At 40.5% G+C, this 21,853-nt stretch overlaps 1 protein-coding gene across 1 annotated transcript in view; it reads left to right on the top strand.

Annotated features, from left to right (window-relative positions):
• The first annotated feature begins 360 nt into the window (after nt 1-360).
• The window catches only part of IFNAR1 (interferon alpha and beta receptor subunit 1), a 229,840-nt gene continuing 208,347 nt past the window's right edge, over nt 361-21,853 (top strand). Inside the window, exon 1 of the mRNA XM_085621378.1 lies at nt 361-546. Within this exon, the coding sequence (XP_085477504.1) occupies nt 450-546 (97 nt within the window). The 5' untranslated portion in view covers nt 361-449. The remainder of the gene's footprint in view (nt 547-21,853) is intronic.

Genomic DNA, 21,853 nt, shown 5'->3' with positions numbered 1-21,853 from the left:
ATGTTTACTCAATACTGCAATGTATTTACTATACAAACCAAAGAAAAACATCTATTTAGACTTGTGTCACCTATTTACTTATGCATGCTTGTCTTCTGCACGCTCTCGTTTGTAAAGGTTTACAGCCTCTCTCGCTCCTCCTTGAAGCCAGCCTTTCTTAAGCCCCTGCCGCCTCTTCCTCTAACCCTCTATGCCTTCACAGCAGTCCCCAGTTCTCGGATTTAGGTACCCGCAAGCACAGGTATTTCAAAGGCCGGGCGCGCCCTGCGACACGTTTGTTTCCTCTCCCAGTCCTCAGATCGCCCCTCCCCCGACAGCCCCGTTGTGCCTAGGCTGACACCGCAGTCACGAGAACAGCTGGGCTGAGCGTGGGATCTGCGCGTGCGCGCGCCTGCCTCCTGACGTGCGGTCGCACTCTGGCTTTGGAACGCAAGCTTCCCATTGCAAGCATGGATCGTGCTCCATGTTGTCGTTCTCGGGTAGTGCTGGCTGCCGCCCTGCTCCTGCTGGACAGTTCCTGGAGAGCGACGGAGTGCGACGCCTCAGGTGAGACCAGTACCTCGCTCCTGCCCGGTCTGTGGCAAGCTGCCTCTCTCCCTTGCTGGACTGCACCCAGATCCAGCATTCTACTATGCGTGTTAGGTTTCTTCGAGTAGAGTGAGTTTTAACTGTATGTGGTGCCTTGTTGTTGAATTAGGCCGCATCGAAGTAGAAGCCTTTCATTTATTTATGTTCGGTGTTTTCGCACCTTTAAACGCACAATACTTTCACTTTCTCTTTCTGTACGGCGAGGTTCTACGTGCACCCTGGATGTTCCCAGTGTTATTTCATCTTATGCTTCGGGAGGAGGCTATAGTCATCCTGCATCTGTTAGCCTTTTAGATACCCCTCTCTGCTTGCCAGTGTTTAACAATGTATTGCTCGTGGGTTCGTGCTCACCACGCGTTGTTTTACTTTGTATATTTGATTTTGCTCTGGCAAGTATGTTTCCTTTAGAATAAGCGGTTTTATGGATGCAATGCCATTGTGTATTGGTATTATTCTTAGGTATTTAGGTTGGTCACTGACACATTTTAATGCAACATTTATGTTTTAGGGTTTGTTTACATTATACAGCATGTATGTGTTCAGTGTTTCTGTGGAATGTAGTGCCAGAGATGGGTGGACTTTGACCGGGGTGGGAGTCTCGTCTATTGGGAGATGCTGATATCTGAGAGGGAGAAAACGTATGCTGGAATATTCTCGAACTAAAAGTTTAGTCTTCAGACGGGGGGGGGGGGGGGGGCAGGCAAGTGTGGTATCCTGCTGCTTCAGGCAGTTACGTAGAAGTGCTAAGTGCCACCTTTTCAAGGCAATACCATTTTTTTAGGTGTTTAAACAATGCTGTGCTTCCGCACAGTGCTTTAAATGGGCCGGTACTGTCCGGTATTGAGTACCGGCTCTTTTTTATTTTGAGAGGGAGAGTACCGGCACTTCTCAGAAACAAGCAGCTACTCTAGTACATAGAACCTGCACTTCTATTTTTCCATTCAAGCACTGCTCCCGCAAATTACACGGACGGTACCATCGTCTGCTTTTACACCATGGAGCTCTCTTTACAGTCTCACATCTCAGCCAGTAGAAAAGCTCCGTGGACTAATGTATCCATTTGTAGAGATCGGTGTGTAACCTGAGGATCACACCGGTGCGCGAGTCTTTCATCCGTCAGAACACTGCCTAATTTGTGCCAACCCTGAGTTCTGGCACGTACATGCAACAGTGGGTGGTGCAGCCCTGTTATGCACGCGTTGCTAAGTTTTCATTAACTGTATGCACAATGGATTATTACTTAAAACAGGCCTGCTAAAAAAGGGCTTCTTATGACTCGGCTGGGCTCCTCCTACAAGCAGACTCAACGTGCGCCGATCGATTTACAGACTGTATTGCGTTAGAAAACCCTCTGTTCACAGCCTGTTTATTTAGCGGGTTTTTACTCTTAAAACATGCATACAGGCCATTATGACCTCAAATATTTAATAAAAATTGTGCCGAATCAAGGCGCTGTATACTGTTACATGTATACAAGTAACCGTGTTTCTCCCCCACCTGAAAAATGACCGCAAGGATTAAGAAAACAGTACAATAATCTAAAAAAAATGCACACCTGCACTAAAACAATACACAGACATTCAACGATTGTGTGTAATTACTTAACTAGTGGCCTTCCTACCAAGACGACCAGAGCTGATCATTCATTTGCAAGAGGGGCAGAACCTGCCCTAGTGGTGGATGTGGGAGAGGCCTCTTAAATTGACAAATTAAGCACGGTTTCTGAGGTCAATTAAACGAGTACCATTGAGTTGGGTAGAGAAGGGATTAATACACAGCAGGCTCTGACTTGCTACATCAGACCCATCCCTCAGAGACCAACAGCGCTCAGTTTGTGACGTTAAACAGCTGGATCAAAGCTCTTCTGGCTCAGCTTTTAGGCAGCACGGCTGTTCATCAGGTCACACAGATGTCAGTATTTCGTGGTAAAATACTATTCCTCTTGGTACTTAGATGTCAGCAGGCCCAGGCTTCATGCAGCAGTTATACTCACTCCTAAGGTTCCACAAAATTACAGGCTACCCCTTCATACAGCAGGGATATCCTCAAATAACACGTATTACAGGCTCGGCTTTGGGCAGCAGAGCTGTCCCTCAGTCACCAGTGCTGTCCAGGCCCAGGCTTTGGACATGAACTGTGGGGAAGTGCCCGAAGCAGGGTCCTGAATCTTGTCCGAAATAAATAGTTGCAGCATAGGTGACATCACAGGGCGCGCCTTCTCTCAACATCTCATCTAGTGACGTCACAGAAAACGGTGTAACAATTAACGCATTTCTGTGATTCACCATAAATATTCTGAAAATTGTTTCAGGGGTTCATTAAAAGGTAGGAACCGTGGCCGAGCTGTTTAATTTAAGGCCATGCACCTTCTTGACAAACATTTTCCCGTTCCCATTTACATGGTACTTTGCTTGTTTATTTATTAAGCCCACATACGCTATAGCTTCTTGACGCTATATGAATCCTGTCGAGAGGATATTTATCATAAAAATGGACAGAATTTCAAGAGGAGATAAAGCAGTGAGCCAGAAAAATACAGTGTGTCAAGAAGTGAGAGCTTCTATTTAAAAAAAAACAAAAAAAAAACTCTATTGGAACTATTCAAACCTAAGATGTGAGCTTTCTGTGAAACTTTAGAAAATAATATTTTCAGCATCGGCAGGAGTAGTTTTTAGAATGCAGTTTACCTCCACCACCCCTCTTGACCTCATCCCCACACTCTGTAGTCGCCCACTTATTCTTCATTCAGCTCTTATTTCCTTATCTCCTCACTCTCTGCCATTCAGAGCATTCTCTGCCCCTCGCCACTCTCGCCACAGGTTATCCTCTCCTCCTCATCCAACTCTTTATAGTCCAGCCCTTCTTGTCATTATATTACATATGTATCACTTAATTTTCCCTCATTCTCAACCACTGAATTATTGCTTCCGCCTACGTTTCATTCCCTCAGCCTTTCTTCACCTCCTGGGCCCTCCTACTCTGCGCCACCCCCTCTTCTTATCTTTCTGCCCAGTTGTTCCTTTATCGTAGCAAAGGGTGCCGCAGGCTTCTCTTTACGATGGGCGTGCACCTCCAATATCATAACGACTAATGCCAAAGAAAAGACAGCATACTTGTAATGATGTGATAAAAGTTACTGTGCTCCTTTGCAATAGTGAAACTCACCATGCATGTTAGGTCAGCAGCGCACCACTCTCTAGGTGTGAGCAAAGGAGTATTGAAAGAATATCTGAACTTATGAGTAGCATGTCAACTTGTAAGAGTCTCAAATGTTGTCTTTGGCTGTCAGGTGATTAGAGGGTGTTAAAGAAAGTCTACCCGCATGCCAATTCGAAAATCAGCAGAGTGTTTGTTAAAAATAAGAATATATATGTGAATCACAGAGACAGGCGACACCCCTAATGAGCATAATATGCACAGGCGGAGATAAGACTCAGTTATGTACACGGCCCCTATGTAGATTCATGGGATTCAAATACAAGAACAGCATTCAGCTAGGAAAATAATTGTAAGCTGTTGTTGCTGAGCAAGCTACTGAACTTTCTCGCTTCATGTGCCAAGCATGGAAATGAGGCATTGCATGTCATAGATGAACATAAGTTGAATGCATGGTTAGGATGAGCAGGAAGATGGCTACAGAGGTGCCCTGAGGCAGCGAGTTTAGCATTGAAAACAGACTCTCGAGTATCTTGGGCTAGATAACATAAACTCTGTTTTCCACTATTATGCCTGTAATAGGCTTTTGTCCTTTTTAGGTTGAGCATTCAAGACCTCTTGTATATACTTTAGTATATACTTATATATACTTATATGTGTATGTACTTTGTGGGCTCTGGAGATCAGCCCTAGGAATTTTTATATACTTATATGTGTGAGTACTTTGTGGGCTCTGGAGATCAGCCCTAGGACTTGTCTGCCTCTGCTTAGGGACTTTTTTTTTCTGTTTAACTGCCTCTATTTAACTGTCTTGATAGAAAACGACCAGCAGAGGTCAGTAAAATACCAGAATTGCTTTCTGCTGAGGAATTTTCTTTTTTTAAATTTTTCTGGCAACTGCCTCTATTTAACTTTCTTGATGGAAAACAACCAGCAGAAGTCAGTAAAATACCAGAATCATTTTAGCATTTTCTAGATTCCAGTCCATAGAAATTGTCATCCACGAGCACCCGTAGGCAATATTTTTTTCAAATCTTGTATTTTCAGTGATATGACCACCGAAGGCTCAGATTTTATATTAAGAACAGAGCTTTGGACTATACCATTAACTGGTGAAAGGCAATATTTCTCTCCATGTGTTCCCATACATGGCGTGTCACGCAGTTTGGTGCTTACTTTCCCTCCATGTTAAAGAACAGTAGATGTTTCAGCACCCAGGTTAATGTGCTGCATAGCTAAATACATATAAAGTCCCAAAGGCGAGACCGATTGCATTTCAAATGCTTTTTCAAGACTGTCATTTGTAAATCAAGAAAAGGATTGGCCACCATATTAAATGCTGCCTTGAAAAAGGTCATACTATTGGTCATGATCAATAAATGCTAAAGGTTTTAACTGCACATCATATGTGGAACACTGTCATTATTTCCTAGTAGTAGAGGTTGTGTGTGTGTGTCTGTGTGTGTGCATATATAAAATATAGTCACTGAAAATAAATGAGAAGAGGTACGTTATAGTTTCTTCTGTTCACTTTAACATACGATTGAAGAGTCATAATTTCCCTTAAGAACTACATGGGTATAAAATAAATCAAACAAATCCTACTAGTCGCAGTTATGGGTAATTGGCATGAGAACAATTTGGGATCTCTGCAGTTTTATTGGAATGTTGCGTGCAAGTTTGTCAAATGGCACCAATGTTAAAAACAAACTAAGCAAGCATCAGCAAAGCAAAAAGGTCAACACTTGTGATTGTGATCATGCACGTATCAATTTCCATGCATCAGAGCACATAAAGCCAGACCTGTTGGGTTTGCCAATGTTTGTTGGTGGCTGTGGGATTGGTGGAGGTGATAATAGTGGTGGTATTGGTTTTGTGAGGATGTATTGATAGTGGCAGTTTTGGCAGTGGCAATTAGTATGGGTGGTGATAGGATTTCTAGTTATTAACGATTTTCTATAGGGATGCTATACCTCGGAAGGTGTAAAGTGCACTTTACAAATAAGCAGACAAATGCAATACTGGAATGAGAATTTAAGATAGGAGAAACCCAGAACACAAAGGATAAAGTGAGGCACCCGGAGCCATTTGCAAAAAAAACCCAGTTATGGTGTAGCTGGAACAAGTGCATTTTTAATAGCTTCCTGACGGTAAACAGATCTGAATGGAATCTAAGAGATACTGGAAGGCAATTTTAGAGATTGGATGCAGCAATCATAAAGGAGTAAGCCGCTGATGCATGGGGAGTCAATCCTTGATCCTTTCTCTCTTCTGTAGATGTTGAGGGGTGCTAGTAGGAAGGCCAATCACAGTGAAACCTCTTGTGCAACAGGCAGTCAATTTTAAACTGTACTCTGGCATCAATGTGCAGCCAGTGAAGTGGTGGTGGTGGTGTTGGTGGTTTTATTGCTGTTGATTGTATTGGAGGTTCAGTGGTAGTTGTGGTATGGGTGGTGGTCTGGTGTTAGTGGTGCTGGTGATACTGTTGGTGGTATTGATATTGGTGGCGAGAGAGAAATATGCAAAGCCAACTCTATGTATAGTAAAATAATTAGGACGAAAGGATGAGCAGGCCAGTTAACACTGTCTGCAGCCATACCTAAAAACGGGTTTCCTGTAGAAGAAAACCTAAAAGTTACTACGTCGTGTATAGCATGTATGCAAATCTGCATAGTTCATTATCAATTTGCACAGGGTTTGGAATTATCCAGTCTATTTGTAATGACTTGTAGGATCTACCAAAAGAGTGTTAGTTGCTGATTATGCTGAAATGTGTTTTCTTTCAAACACAACAACCATTTGAATGTCTTTATCTTCAATAATTATTTTAAATCCCGTTCTCCTGATTTTCATAAATTTAGTAATCCTAGAACATAGCATATTATTCGATTCTGCCGTGCAAAAATAAACTTCTTACAAAATATTACTATTAGCATTAAAAAGAGTTTTTAGGAATATTTTTTGTTTATAAAGTAATCTTGGAATTAAACCAATTTAATGTGCTTGGTATTTCTTTGTGTAAATATGAGACCTGCAGGTCTGTTTAACGGATTGGGGTTGTACCCCCAAAAACAAATTTCCTAACTGGAAGTAAGAGAACATTTTGTCACAGAAAATGATCTTGTATATAACGAGACAGAGTGCTCATTGGATATCTCTACAGAGATAAAACAGTCTAACTTTTTAAGACAGAGGGCCCAATTAACAAAAACAAATCTTCAGGAAGAGATCACTGTGCTTGTAGATTTGCGTTGTGTCGGCGAGAGAATGTCTGCCTAAACGCAATTCAGCAATTCTTGGTGAAGATTTATGCTTATTAGTAGGAGTACGTGTCTCCATCTCCTTACACGAGTGTGTCGGTCGTTTCGATCTCAAAATACGAATGTAGAGTTGCTACTTGTAACTTTAGGGGTATATTTTAGGCATAAATCCTCCATATGTATTTCTACATAGTGTAGGCAGAAATACCCGAATTAAAAAGAATAGGGATTCACTGTAGGAAATTAATGCTCACCTGACATTCGTCTTAAGGGGAAGCAGAAAAATACAGCTCACACCCCTATCACTGCCCTATTTCTCTTGTGCCGTGAGATGTCGAGGAGCTTTGTGCGGCTGTTTGTTTGAGACATGCAGTGTGTTTATAATCTGTCTTTGAGTATGTGTAGAGTATTGTTATGGTAGATGAGTCATGCTTATTTCTTTTATAATTCATTAACATTTTACATGTTTGTAATTTTCTAAGTATGTACACCTGTTATGTTTATATTTTTACATTGTTATTTGTGTATTTGTGTGTCGAAGGTTGGATGGCCATTTGTAAATTAATTTTATTTTTTGATATAGTTTTTGCATTTCTGCAACTTGGTTCACATGGGTGTCTGTGATGTCTAAGGTTATATTTATGCTAATAATCATAGAACCTTACAGAAAGTTGTTTCCTTTAGAGATTGCTATTTTACTCTGTAATTGTATCTTAAACGCTTTGTACTGTCAGATATCAGTGGAACTCCAGGAAGATGCACACGGAGGCATATACCTCTCTTCCTGTTGCTAGGGCAATCCTAGTTCATTGCCATTGAATGTACATTTTCACCACTACATAATGCATTTAAATATATAGGACAAGCCCTTGCCATGTAACAATTAATTTATTAAAGTTCCTGATGCTCCTTAGATACTCTTTGCTGCTTAAATAAAAAAATTAAATGCTTTAGGCACCAACGTTGTTTTTTAATGACTTCATCCATTTTAGGATAATATACTAATCATATGAATGTGAGGGAGGACTTGTTACGAATATGTATATAAAAGCCATTCACACTCGGTCTCCCCTGGCCATTCATCAAGAAAAAAAAATTCTTCAGATCCCTGCCTTTGACTCCCTACACTACTCTCCACAAAAAGTGATGCAAAGTTTCTTAGCCTCCTTGATGTTGCAATTTGCCTCATGTTACCTATGACCAAAGATGAGTAGGTTACCTAGTAAGATGTCTATTTTTGCTTTGAAGTGGCAGTAGACGTGGTCCAAGAAGCCATTACTTGCTTTTCTGTGCTCTAATCAACACAACTCCCCATACACATTGGACTTAATTTGCAGAAGACATCCGCATGCCACTTGTTTGGTGTACTGTGCTCCTGAGTTTGAATGCAGTTGGATAGAAGGCGTCTGGAACCATTTTTCCCCAGTCATTTGCTATCACCTGTTAGCAACCAGTTCATTGCTAATCTTTTTGAAGCCACTGCAGGCGTTTTCCTTTTTAGGTCTGACTTCTTTAGCTATCTGGATGACCCCACGTCACAATTTCTTTAAAAATATAGTATACATATTAATAGAACAGGGAGAGACTGGGCAAAGGTTTTTTATGGTTTGCCTTTGCTTGGATTAGCTGTCTGTCAAAGCTCTGGCATTTTGTGGCTGGTTACATTGTCCTGTTTTGGGTTTCCATCAGGTTTTGCTAATGTGGCATCAAGTAGTCCTTATCTTAAACTGCTGTTAGAACATGACGTAGCTTGTATTTGGTATGTTCTTTGAAGTATTTATTTTGCAAACGCATCAACATTTTAATTGTTTACTTTTTGTTTCAGCATGTGGTGCTGTTTGGATGTCTTCTTAGTCTATCATCAAGACAGTGTTGTTTATTTGTTCTACTCTGCACTTGTTAAAAATGTTGGATTTAAATCTTTTTTGTTTCAAAGCAAAGACATATGCTCAGCTATGCTTTCTCAACAATGCAACACAAATACTGGCCGTATGTCAGGGTATATCCTATGCAATATTTTGCTTTATGTGCCTTTTAATTTCACCATTTACAAAATAAACATAATATTCTCACTCATTTTCACAATACTGTTGGATGGTATTTAAAAAAAAAAAAAAATGCTGTTTATCAAGTCTTATTTTATTATATATTTTTATCACGTCTATGACCATGTTTGCTTATAGCCAGGCAGTATCAGTTTTTGATAGAGCAATGATTTTCAGCAATTACATTTTGTAAAAACATTAACATTTTCTCCTACCAGACCAGTCCATTTCACCACTCTTCATTAGGAGCAGGTCCATTTAGACTTGACACCAGTGCTTTTGTTTGAAGTGGTCTTGTTTTGCTCTACTACCACATGCAGAATCCTCTATATAATTTCCCTTCGTTGACACCTAGTCATCCTTTTAGGTCACCCTACATTTAATGTGTGTGATCTCAGGAGCATGCAATTATATTTTACTTTGTAGCGTCTCGTGCATTATATTTTAACACACTTTCTTGTCATCAGGGATTTTTATTTCAAGTTGGATGCTAATGCCAGTATGATGGTTTTCCATTTGTTATGTCACATGCCTTTGCCTGTTAACCTTTGTTGCCTTTCAGTAGCTGCCACTTCTGCTACGGCCTATTTCCTAACACAATTTAGCCGTCATTTAATGTTTGAGGGGCTGCTTGCCTTCCATGCCATTGCAAAATTTCTTCTTAACTATCTAGCTAATGCCAAATCCACAGAATTGCAGGTGTGTTTAGCACTCTTTGCTCTATGCACTAGTCCCAATAAACATTTGCAGAGGAGTCCTTTTTAATCTTTTATCAATTGCTTGTGATACTTTTTCAGTTATTTCCTTCCGAATATTGTTTTATCTGTTACTTAAGAGATTATTGCAGTTATGTCCCCCCATTACTGTTAAACCACATTGCTGCTAAGCCATTTCCGCCTAAAATGGTAAGTCCTTTTAAGGTCTTGCCTAGCGACGCAGCGCATGTGCTGCTCGCTTGCGAGATCTATTGTTGTCGATTTTGATTGCGAAGGGGTACAGGAGATGTGCACGTGCCCGGACAGGTCGATGTGCACACGTACAGCTCGCGCGTTCAGCACAAAGCGCGCATGGTGCGCTTTCACTTTCCCTCCCTCCCCCATTGGCTCCAGATCATCTTGGAAGTCCTGGGAACCCTGCACAGCACCAGCAGTCTCGGAGTCGGTTCACCGTTCTGGGATTCTGGGCAAGTCACTAATCCCCGTGTCTTCTGCCTTGTTTTCTCTTTGTTTTGCTACATATTCTGTCTTTGTCTCCTTGGGTAACAGTGGCGGTGCCTGGAAGCTCTGGTTGTACACACACTCAGTCTGTCTCCCTTAGGTTCGCCGTGGACTTGGTGGGTGGCATTCTTGTGCAGGGCAGGACGGGAGAGTAGCGCAGTCATTCCCCTGGTTCGAGCTTCTAGCTGCTTACAGTCAGTTTCCCACAAGCTTTTGCTACTATTGTCAGGCTGCCAGATAGGCAAAGCGGCGCTGGGATTTTCCTTCTGTCGTAGAGACCACGTGTTCCATTGCACACTGTGCTCTTTTGTTTTTCAGTTTTCGAAAATGCGTGTGAAACCATAAAATAGTAACAGTGGCATTTCTGATCTTGGGTAGTCGGGTGACGAGCATTTGACAAGATGGGGCTAATGGCGTTATGGTGAGCCAATAGATTTTTTTTGTGTGCTTTATTTGAGAGTAGGTTTGCTGGTGAAGGTTGTTGAGCACCCGTGTTGCAATATGTTAAACTATGAGACGTCTTTTAGATTGCTAGATTATAAGATTGACATTGCATTACCACTCTTTGGGGTGCCTCCGAAGATGTAACATTCATTTCCTGTCTTCTCCACTAACTTGGAGCACCTCATGTTTTACTTTTTTTTTTCATTGTTGCATTTTTTATATAGTGCGAACTCGACTCGAAGGTATCGGAGTGCTTTCCTTCTTATTGGTTCATCCCTCTTATCTTTGTGGGTGGGTGCAGTTCATGCTTTTTGGAGGTTGTAAACATCTGTTATTCAGCGCCAAGATACCCCGTTAGGGTGAACGTGCGCTTAAAAAATGCACATGTTCTGTTATGTTATGAACAGGCTGAGTCTGAATTTTAGAATTTAAATAAAGAATAAAAGACAACATTTGGATCGTTTGGAAAGACTTTTATTCTCTGGTGCACTGTCCATTCTTCCATTCTTCTAAAAATTATGTTATGAACATGCTTGTGAGTTGGGGTGTACTGGCGGCCTTCGCGGGGTAGGACTTTCAACACGTGTTTTGTTGAAGGCAGGGCACATTTCGCAGAGATTTGAACAGGGAAGATTGTGGGCTGCTCTCAAGAGCATGCGCAATATATCTCTTTAAGCGCACTCGGTGTACTCCTGCAAATCACAGGAAATTTGTGGGATGCAGCTAGAGGTGCTACTTCGCACTACTACCACATTCCTAAGTATGCTTGAATCGGTTAATATTGTCACTTTTTTAACAGGGACTCCTCCATTTTTTGTAACATAAGTGTATTAGATACATAGTTTACTGTAGCATCAATTATCTTAAGTAAGGTCATATCATTGTACAAGTTTCTTGACACAATAGCATTTCTTACCTTTTCATGATGGTATTACACCTGCGTGTTTAGTTTTCAGCTTATGCCTTTGTTAGATCTTGCCTAGTCGGTTTGCGAAAGACCTCTTGTGGACCATATAAAAAAACTTAAATTAATTTATAGGTCCTTTGCGCACCATTGCTTGGAATTTTTTTTTCTTTTTTTTTCCATTTTAAACTCTTTCCATGCTCCATACTTAGTATCTTGCTTCCAGTGGTCGAAGTGGGGGAAAAGAAAGTAGGGTAACTGTGAGCAGAGAATCAGAGGGCAGGAAGAACCTGATAAGGCAGTCTCTGGCACTAGACTGTGCAACGTTTAATGCATGGCTCTCACTCACTGGCCACTTTATTTGGTATGTCCAAGAAGCCAGTTTAATAAGCATTTGCAATGCAATAGGTCTTGCATTTACAAGAGTTTGAGCTATTGGCATTGTAAATGACAAACCTTTTATCTATGTGTACGTTTTGAAAACAGATAAATAAAAGGCATTGTCATATACAATCCCAATAGCTTAAACTCTCGCAAATGTGAGACCTATTGTTTTGCAAAAGCTTGTTTTGATAGTCGAGGCGGTTCCCCCTTAAGCCTTTCTATCTTTAATTCCAAAAAATTGTCCTGGCCAAATTTGTGTTTTTTCTCACATCTTGGGAATTCTGAAGGTATCCAGGATATCTGGATTCTCCTGGTGGGGACAGAGAAAATAGCCAAAATATAGCAAAAGGTTAAGGTTTTTGGTTAAATAAGTATAAAAGTGCTGTTTAAAAAAACAATTTCTTTTTTTTCTAAATATGACATTAACAAAAGTTTTGCTGAGCTAAGATCACCCTCTTCCCAGTTTTCAAGAACAAGCAGAGTTGTAGAACAAAATGCAATTTTACCATAGTATTTGCAATTTTCTAAGTGGTAGTCTATTTTTCCTAATATTTATGGTTTCAAACAACTTTAAGTGTGTTGTGAAAAGTGGTGTGAAACCCAATGGTGTTCCAGGTAAGGTATACGTTTCTGGAAACCAGACAAAATTTCAAATTTAGTAAGGGGTAATTTGTGTAGATTGGTCATGCTTTTCCCAAAGAAACAAATGGTTGTAATAAAAAAAACGTAAATAGGGGGGAAAGAATGCCAATTACTTACACGGTTTTCATCTGTAACCTTTTTTTATTTGCCCTGACGGCCAATTTACAAAATTAACATTTTGTGATGCTTGTCGGCCCTTTAGGTTGGAGGCATGTAGTGTTTGTTGGTTGCCCAAAAACATGCGATACTCAAAGCCATTAACTGAGCTGCAGCTTAGGAAGATTTTTCTAATGAATGAAAAATGGGTATGAAGGAATCCTATGTATTTTTGAAATACAGAGAAGATTCTGAATTCAGGAGCAATGGTTTTTTGTACACCTCTGTTTTGGAGGTAACTCATACTAACATGTGATGAAAAACGTGTTCTTTCTTGTACACTGACTTATATTTGGGAGCCACAAATGGAGAGAAATCCATTTGGTAGTAACACATATTCTATTATTCTTTGTTCCTATACTTTCCCCAATCTATTTCTTCAATATGCTCTTTGGATAGACACGGTTTAGGGATTGGGCATAGGAATTCTAAATAGTTTGTGTTTTGTTATGCTGACTGTTGTGGGGGCTGTGTATTAGTTACCTGGTGAAAGTGTTATTTATTTCCAACTGTATGGTCTATATTTTGTCCGCCTCTAAGATGATTGTGCAAATGTGTTTTCTTGTGGTTTCTCCTATTCGCAGCGAAGCTAGCAGCCAGCCAGCCCTGTGCCCGTCAGTGTTTCCTAGCTACACCCTCTCTGTAATTCACTCTTTTTAGGTGGCAGACCAGAGTATTATATTGATTTCTAGCAGATCACATGCATACTTTTGTTAATTTATGACCTTGAGTGATAACTTACAAATGTTTTGTTCTGCTGTTTGAATTTATCTCTCTGTTGAATGTTGTTCTCTATTCTGTTTTGATGCATATTCATCTAATCATAACCTTAAAGGAGTCGCATTCAGTGGTGTAAATATTTGGCATGCAAAATCAATATCCAAGAGCTGTGCTTGTGTGGTTTTGAATGTGATCTCTAGAAGCACTTACATTTTTAGTTGCCATGTTGCTATCACAGGGAGGGTTGTACCCTGTTCAATTGACATTAGCGGGGAGATATGATCAGACTCTGTTTGACCTAAGTACTCTATAATGCTGACTCTAGACTCTATCCCTTTACCTCCATGGCACATGTCCAATCTAGTGTGCACTCTGTTTACTGTTAAGTAAAAGGTGTCCTCCAGCTCACCAGGGTGCATTTCCCACAATATGACTGCCAGTTGCGATTGCAGTGTCCAAAAGTTAAACCTCTAGCTGATGTTTGGGCTTCCTCTTCTAGAGTACCCTCCAGTATCATGATTTTGCCGACAATGTCCTCTTTTTTTTGTTTTATTCTCATATGTGATTCCTGGAACCAGTCAAATCAGTGTGTATCTATTTCTACATACTTAGGCCCCAGCGAGGTGCATTTCTTGCAGCCATGCCATATGCACTGTTCTCCACTTCATAAATGCATTTAATTTATAATGTTAAGTGGGTGTGTCAGTCCCCTTACGTTCCATGTAATGTTATACTTATTCAACATATATATAGAGATCGTAGTTGTTACTATCAATTGTTGCCATGTTCAGTCCTGCATCACTCGCGAATGAATTTGTAGGGAGTTTGGGTGCACTGGTGGTAGTGAGTGACCGCTTTTGAAGCAAGCTATCTTTGGACACCTGTCAAGGCTTCCTGTTGTAGCTTTGTATCCGTGTCTTGGTCTGGTTAACTTAATTTCCTACTCCATAGCCAAAGTGTGCCTAACCTCTTCACCACAGTACCTCGTATCCTCAACATCAAGCTTTAGTTCATTCCTCTGGATACATGAAACCTTTCTAGGTGGGTTCAAATCTGAGCTGCCACCCCAGGCATGTCCCCAATCCTCAGGCTTGTTGACAATTCAATTTTCACCCCCATCACTCATTCCCTCTGTAAAATAAAACACATACTCGGGAAGCTCACAAGTCTAGCATGTGTTTAATGCAAAGTAGCCAATATAGTAGCAATAAGGGGCAGTTGTCATTTCAATGGACCAGAGCATCCACTCAAAATCCAGTTGGAGGTTATAATGCAAAAATATACGTTTCTCCCAATACAAGGTCAATGGAAATGTGGAAATGTGATTTAAACTGTTACTTCAACAAAACTATCTAATGAGCATGTTAGCGGTTCCTCAATAACTGGCACAACTCTTTGTGGATCTAGTGAGGGTTTTATTGTGCACAACACACGTTTCTTTTCAGAGTAGTGGTGATGGGGCTGGTGCAAAGGTCCCGCTGGCTTGTCCTCTTCTTTTCGCGTTTTCGCGCCTTCTTCATGGCCTCTAGTCGCGGTCTCTGGTGTGGGGGGTGCTCGAGAAGAGAAGTGAAAAGGGGGGAAAAATGGTGAGACTCCAATCACGATTTATACCACAGGGAAGGGGAGTGAGGGAACACCAACACACTTGTGATGACTAAGCGTGTGGGATCGTGATAGTGCTGGGATGGGGAAGTGGACTACCCAAGAGTAGACAGGGGGCGGTTTCCCCTTAAACGTCCGGTTTCTCCCGCCGCCCTACCCAGCCCGTGAAGTGCTTGCGCACCTGTGTTAGACACGCGTGTCTGGGTGAAGCGTGATCCTCGCTGCCCCTCGGCTCCACCGACGTCTTCGGTATCCCGACGTCTTCTCCACCAGATGTCAATCGTGGTGCTGCTCTATCTCCGTCTCCTCCTTGTTCCAACCGGTCTCCTGCTTCCTTACTCCCACGCTCTCCTGGCTCTACGATATCTCCGGTGGTGTAGCACACCCTCTTCCGGGTCCTGTCTTCATTTGTTGGAGCTTTGTACCCTACGTCATGAAAAGGGGCGGACCCAAAGTCCCGGTCACTCCGTTTAAAGGCACAGTCTCCCGCACCTGAAAACACATATTCCCCTGGGCTTACCGCATTCCATTCTTCGTGCTGTGTGGAGAGAAAGGGTGTTTGGTCATCTTGTACCTCCCACCAGTCATAAGTCCGCGTTAAAGCTTCCCCGGGGACACCGACCTTGTGAGAGAGCATCAAACAGAACCTTCTCACAAGAAAGAATGACCTTCAGGAGAAATACATCTACATAGCCAAATGTTGAATTTACTTGTTTTCTGAAATTCATGCTTTTCTCTGCCAACCCTTATAACGAGGCTACACTTAGTATAACATGCAAGAAAATGTGCAGTTGTATAAAACTGAATGAAATGTCTTCAATGCCTCAGAAATACATGAAACTTTGCTCACATACCAAAGCTAATGTGCACTTCAGGTTAATAAAAAAAACAATATCGAAAATAGGTCATATAACATAAGAGTGCATATTAAGGCATGCACGTGTAATGACGTTTTCATAATAAAGCAGCTCGTATTAAGGCACAAAATATGTGATTCTGCTTTCTTACCTCCATTAAGTATAATTTCTTACTTTCCCATCCCTCTGTTCACATGTTGCTGATGTGGTGTCATCGGCAGTCATGGAGGTGACCTCCATGCCATCTCCCAGTGTTTCATTCAGATCTTCGATGTCTGACTCTTCTTCACTTCCTGCTGTTCCCTGTCAGCTCTCAGACCCTGTTCCTAATGAGATCTTGTTTGTCAAAACATCTTCCACTAGCCAGGCTCTCTTATTTGCTAATTGTTATTTGGTTGGCTTCCTGGGAACACTGTTTTTACAATATCTTCTGTTCCTTTGTCTAGAGCTGTTCTTCTCTTGTCCCTGATGGGAACCTCTCTACATACTTTCTGAGGACTTTGTAAGAAGAACGTGATGTTGTATGGCTTTCTGCTGAAATATCAAGGCATAATGGATGCCATGTGAGGTTCTGTAATTCTCGAGACTGACTCCATTTTATTGTGCCACCATTTTGTGTTGCCCTCACGTAGGCCTGTGAAGGTAGCCTGGCGAACAAAGTGGCCTGGCCTTCTTAGTCCATGTATACATTAACTAGGTTTCTTTCTGACTCTGGAATGAACTGTAAGAAACTGACCTCTTCAGCTGAAACTGACCTCGCAAAGCCAATTTCCCTGATCGATCTTTGTCTGAGATTGCCAATCAAGATACTGTACATGTAATCATGCCATGCCCTGCAGTGCCATATAAATCAGATTAACCTTTGTGAACTATGTAATTATAATGTTTTGCCCATATCCTGCTAAATCCCCAAAAGCTACTCACCTGCTGACCCTCCAGATTGTCCATTTGTTTAGGAATGTAATTGGTACAACTCCCTTACATGCCTGGGGCAGGATAAAGAGTATATAAGACGTGAAGTAAGACCATTCTATGGACTACCTCATTCAGTTGCTACGGCTTCGGTGTGACGTCGTCACACTCATTTGAGTTTAATAAAAATGTTCTTTTATATTTCAGCTTCTGTGCCAAATTCTTTATTATTGGTTTGAATGGACTAAGTAGCAGTGAGACCCCTGAGAAGGAAATCATATTTCTTCAAATGGCGCGGCCAACGTGGGCCTCATCAGAGAAGTGGCTATCTGAGGGAGTGATCTTGTCAGAAGACAGAAATCTACTGAGGAGGATAGGACAGGACTCTACTAAGGAGGTACTCTGTGCACGGAGATTCTGGGGATTCTTTGTCTCTGCAGCCCAGTATATTTTTGATCTTCCTGATTTTGATCCTCCACATGATGTCACCTCTGACTGAGAACATTTTTGGCGTGAGTATTTTAAAAAAAGACCGTTAGGTCATTTAGAACTTGGCAGTTAGAATTTGGACAACCATTTGTTTGGTAAAAGTCGTTATGCGGCTCTTACTGTTGGTTTTTGCCTTGGATTGGTAAGGTAGTTTAGTAACACTTACTATAGCTTTGGAATTTTGGAATTTGTGTTGGCCAACTTTGGATTTGTATAGGCTTGTATATGTGAATTGCAATTTGTGTAGGCAGGTAATGAGGAGATTTTTCTCTATCTGGTTTTGTTGAACGGTGCAACGTACGAAGAGTACCTTAAGCACTACTTTGATTATAATATTGCATATTCTGCAGTATTTTTGGCATGCCTGTTTTCAAAGCTCACATTGAAGAATGTGTTGCTTTTTCTTGGTGTGATGTGAAGTAAATTAGCCGGCTCCCCTAGAGGGAATACCTAAATAGGTTTAGGTATAAAAACATATTTCTTCCTTTGTGATTCTGTATCCCCAGGGAATTAAAATATGAACATAATACATACAAGGATCCTTTGTTCTGCGCAATCTTATGAATGGAGATATGCAGAGCGATTTTTGGTGTTCTGCCAGCCAAAGCTAGTGAATTGAGTGTATCTTGGCTTTTTGGAAATAAAGGTCTGTGGGGCTGTTTTTGCAGTCTTTTGGAACACCATTGAGAAGCGCTTCTTGTAAATATGACTTACAACTAGTATTTACAAATGGTTTGGTTTAAGTACAGTCTGTGGGCTGTCCTTTGTTTCTGTCTTGAGTATTGATCTGTGGGTTAAATGTGTGTTTAAATGTCTATGTGGTTTTCCCATTAGTGCAACTTCTGTAAGTAAATAGCGATGGCGCTATTTATGAAATAAATGACTAAAACGCGCTGTATTGTGTGTCCTGAGTGTTTGACCCCTTTCTGTTTATGTCTGAAATGAGCTCAATGTGTGTTTGTGGTTTTTTCTTGATGTTTTCAGTCTGTTAAGCAAAATGTCAGTTAATTAATTAAGTAGAAATTAAATAAAAATCCGGAAATGAACCATGTGATATGCTACAATAGCTATATGTTGCTATTAAATTTATATAGTAAGCAATTATGCATATGTACAAACTGTTAAATGCTTAAACGATAAAATTAAAATTCACATTCACTAGGAATAAAAAGGCATCAAAAACAAAATTGTGTGTTTTGTAGAAAAATAAACTTATAGTATTTTTTTACTTACATACATTGTATTAGATATTAACAGGCAAACACTTCAGCTGAAGTAAATCTTTGCTGAACTCAAACGCAACACGCATTGATATGTCAGAGTTTGAAAAAGACTGACACCGTGCTCATGTTATAACACTGAGAGACAAGCTTTTACTGCCGCGGAGCAAGTAGCAGGTCACGAATAGACAGGAATGTTTACTCAAGCCAGGACTTCGCCCTCAGTTAAACACGGGTGGAACTTTGCATTTCAGGCTGTTGTTTTAAAAAAGGTTCCAAAACTACGGTTCATTATTTTGTATTACAAGAAGACATTTCAATTAAGGGTTTCCTCTCTTTAAGCATTTTTATAAGCATATTCTTGGTTCTAATGTTAGAATAATTGTTCTTTTAAAAAAAAAAAAGTGGCGCAAGAATTTGTCATGTTTCAAGTTAAGCTTCTATGTTTAGGCTTATAAATAAATGCGTCTAAAATGATGGGCAAGGGATTCAGCTTGCTTTTATATATGGACCTATCAAAAATGATTGGGTTTATTAAAAATAATTATTAATTATGAAAAATAATTATTAAAAATAAGTGCTTCTAAATTCGTTTTTTAATATTTATAAAGCTTAATACTCATACTGTGACCTCCTAGCATTAAAATTTAATTTAAGTTGTGGTGAACCGCAGAAATGAGAACATTTGCATATGGAATTTCACTTGGCGCAGGCGTAAAAAACACATTTTTCTAAGGATTTACATGAGATATGTCTAATGTCCAATCTCTGCAATTTGTAAAGAACATTCTGAGGATGATTAATATGTAGCACAATTATAGGATATTTATTTTTAAGTGCCCCAGGTGTCAAAGTCGAAATTGGGTGAGGGCACTATTTCGGTAGCATTTTTTTTCATTTAGAGTAGCTTTTAAAGTGCCTTAGGCTTCAGTAAATGCATACATTTAGGTATAATACAAATTTGCAGGTTGTTCCCATTTGGGGTTGCTTTTAATGTCTCAGTGAGCCAATGTGCCCAGTGCAGAGGTTTGGGTTTAATATCAAGATTGAAGGTTATAACTCTAGCTAGACCTACTGAGACGTTCATCCATTTAAGGTTGATGAAATGAGTACCATTGCAGAGGTTGGTAACAAGCATTTGTTCTAAAGCTGGTATGTTGTGTCGTTGTGTTCTGTGAATTATTCACAGTAGATGTTTTTGAGTCTGGGAATAGGAGTGGATTGTGGCCCCTAAAGGGAGTAATATATATGGTATGTGGTTTTGGATAGGGTTGGTTATTGCAAGTTAGAAAGAGTTAGGTAGGCTTTTTGTCTTTGACAGCTTCAGGGTGAAGAGAGAGAGGGCTGAGGAGAGGCAGATTTTGACCTTGAGGTCAGTAAGGTGGGGTTTAGCAGTATGTTGAAAAAAGATGAGTTTTTGTATGACTCCTTTGAAGAAAAAATGTTTATGTGTTTTTCACGTTTTTGCATTTTGTCCTTCTATGAATTGCTCCTGCTGGTCCTGTGTGTCAGAAGCGACACAGTAAGTTGTATTTGACAGCTGATCACCACTAACTGGTGACCAGTTGTCAAAAGGAGGGTGAGGAAAGTAAAAGAAAGTGTACTTTTAATTTTAAGCCTGACAAATTAAGCAGGCCCGAATATTGGGCTTTTGGCTGCATGAAGTGCGTGCGTCACCGCTCATTTACATGTGCTATTGTAATTTGTCTATGAAGTGCGTGCGTCACCGCTCATTTACATGTGCTATTGTAATTTGTCTATGCTTTTTGTGCTTGGTATACAGCACGTATATCTGATGGCTTGACATGTGTGTTTTTTTTAATTTTATGTATGTTTTTGTTTTATGTTGTTGCTTCTGATACTATTACAAGTTTTCCTGTGTTGTGAGGGGATGACATGACGATGTACATCTTTGAGCAACAATTGGTTGAACTTGCTCTGATACTAAATTTCACAGATATGATATTTTCATACTGTGAATATGACAGACAACACTTCACCAGTGCATGTCTATTTGGCTATAATGGTATTGAAAAAAAAAATAAACAAAAGAGATATACAGGATTAAAAGTGTGTCAGCTGCAGTTAGTCATGTTACTGCTCCTTCATTTAAGGGACGAGCAGCCTAGATTGATGTTCCCTGATTAGACCCTAAGGATGAACTATAAATCTGTGGCTCCTGCTAAAGGTGACCTAACTTTCCTTATGATATTGCACTTCTATATGTAGTCATAAGAGACACCAAGAGTTTCTTATTTGCTGTCCTGACTAGCAGGATTGTGATTTTAAGTGGGTATAGTGCCCCCTCCGGACAGGTGACTAGGGAAAGGAAAAATTGTAGATCAGACACCAGAGACCTGAGAATTATTAGACTAGGGTGACAGGTATTCTCAGTGATCATGAGGAGATATTGTTTAGCCTGTGTATTGCATGGTGCACAATTATTAAAGGGAGGTATCTGCATGCCCCTGATAATTTGTATCATGCGTTTCCCCTTTTGAGGTGTTCTAGATAAGGAATGTAGGAACACACAGATGTAGTAATTTAAGAAATGTTTATCCCATTAGAAAATCATGAAATGAATATTTGTAAATCCATAAGGGACTGGCCTATCTGTAAGACTGGTGCCACTATGAACCACGTCCAGTTTTACTAATGATACCAGAATGTTTAATTGATTGGTTATTGAATTTGCCTTTTGGATTCCCCTCCTTTATATCTGTCCTACCTCATGAGCACTTTCTTTTTTTCACACTCCCCTTGGAGCAACCTCTTTCTCTATTAGGAGCGTTTAATATGGTGATCTGTTCTAAAAGTCTCTTAGTTTTCTCTAGTCTGTATCATACCCTGTTCTCCTCAGGTTTTGAGCTGATCATGCATCTAAACTGACACATTTTCACTCTGACTCCTGCAGTCCCGCATTTTGGTGGGTCAGCACTTATTACAGCTCAGGCTACTGCTGCCATACCTTTTTGATGGTGCACTGTTCACACACATGTTGTGACTGATAAAGGAGAGACTGCAACATGGTCAATCTCCTTGTGGCATATTGAGATTGGATACAGACTGTCATGTAGCAGATCCTATAGGCTGGCACACTGTGTGTTTGAGTGTTGGTATGAGTTACTGTGATACGTTTGGCTGGCTGGCTGTCACTCTTAAGGTCTTGAGATGATCAGTGCTGCCTTCTTTAATAGGCACCTACTCTGAAATCGATTCTGGGCTTAACTTCACCTCAGAGAGCTACTTTGAAGGTA

The sequence above is a fragment of the Triturus cristatus genome, chromosome 8 (genome assembly GCF_964204655.1).
Source record: "Triturus cristatus chromosome 8, aTriCri1.1, whole genome shotgun sequence".
Taxonomy (NCBI): Eukaryota; Metazoa; Chordata; class Amphibia; order Caudata; family Salamandridae; genus Triturus; species Triturus cristatus.
The sequence above is the reverse complement of the archived record's forward strand: the minus strand, read 5'-3'. Positions and strand labels throughout refer to the sequence as shown.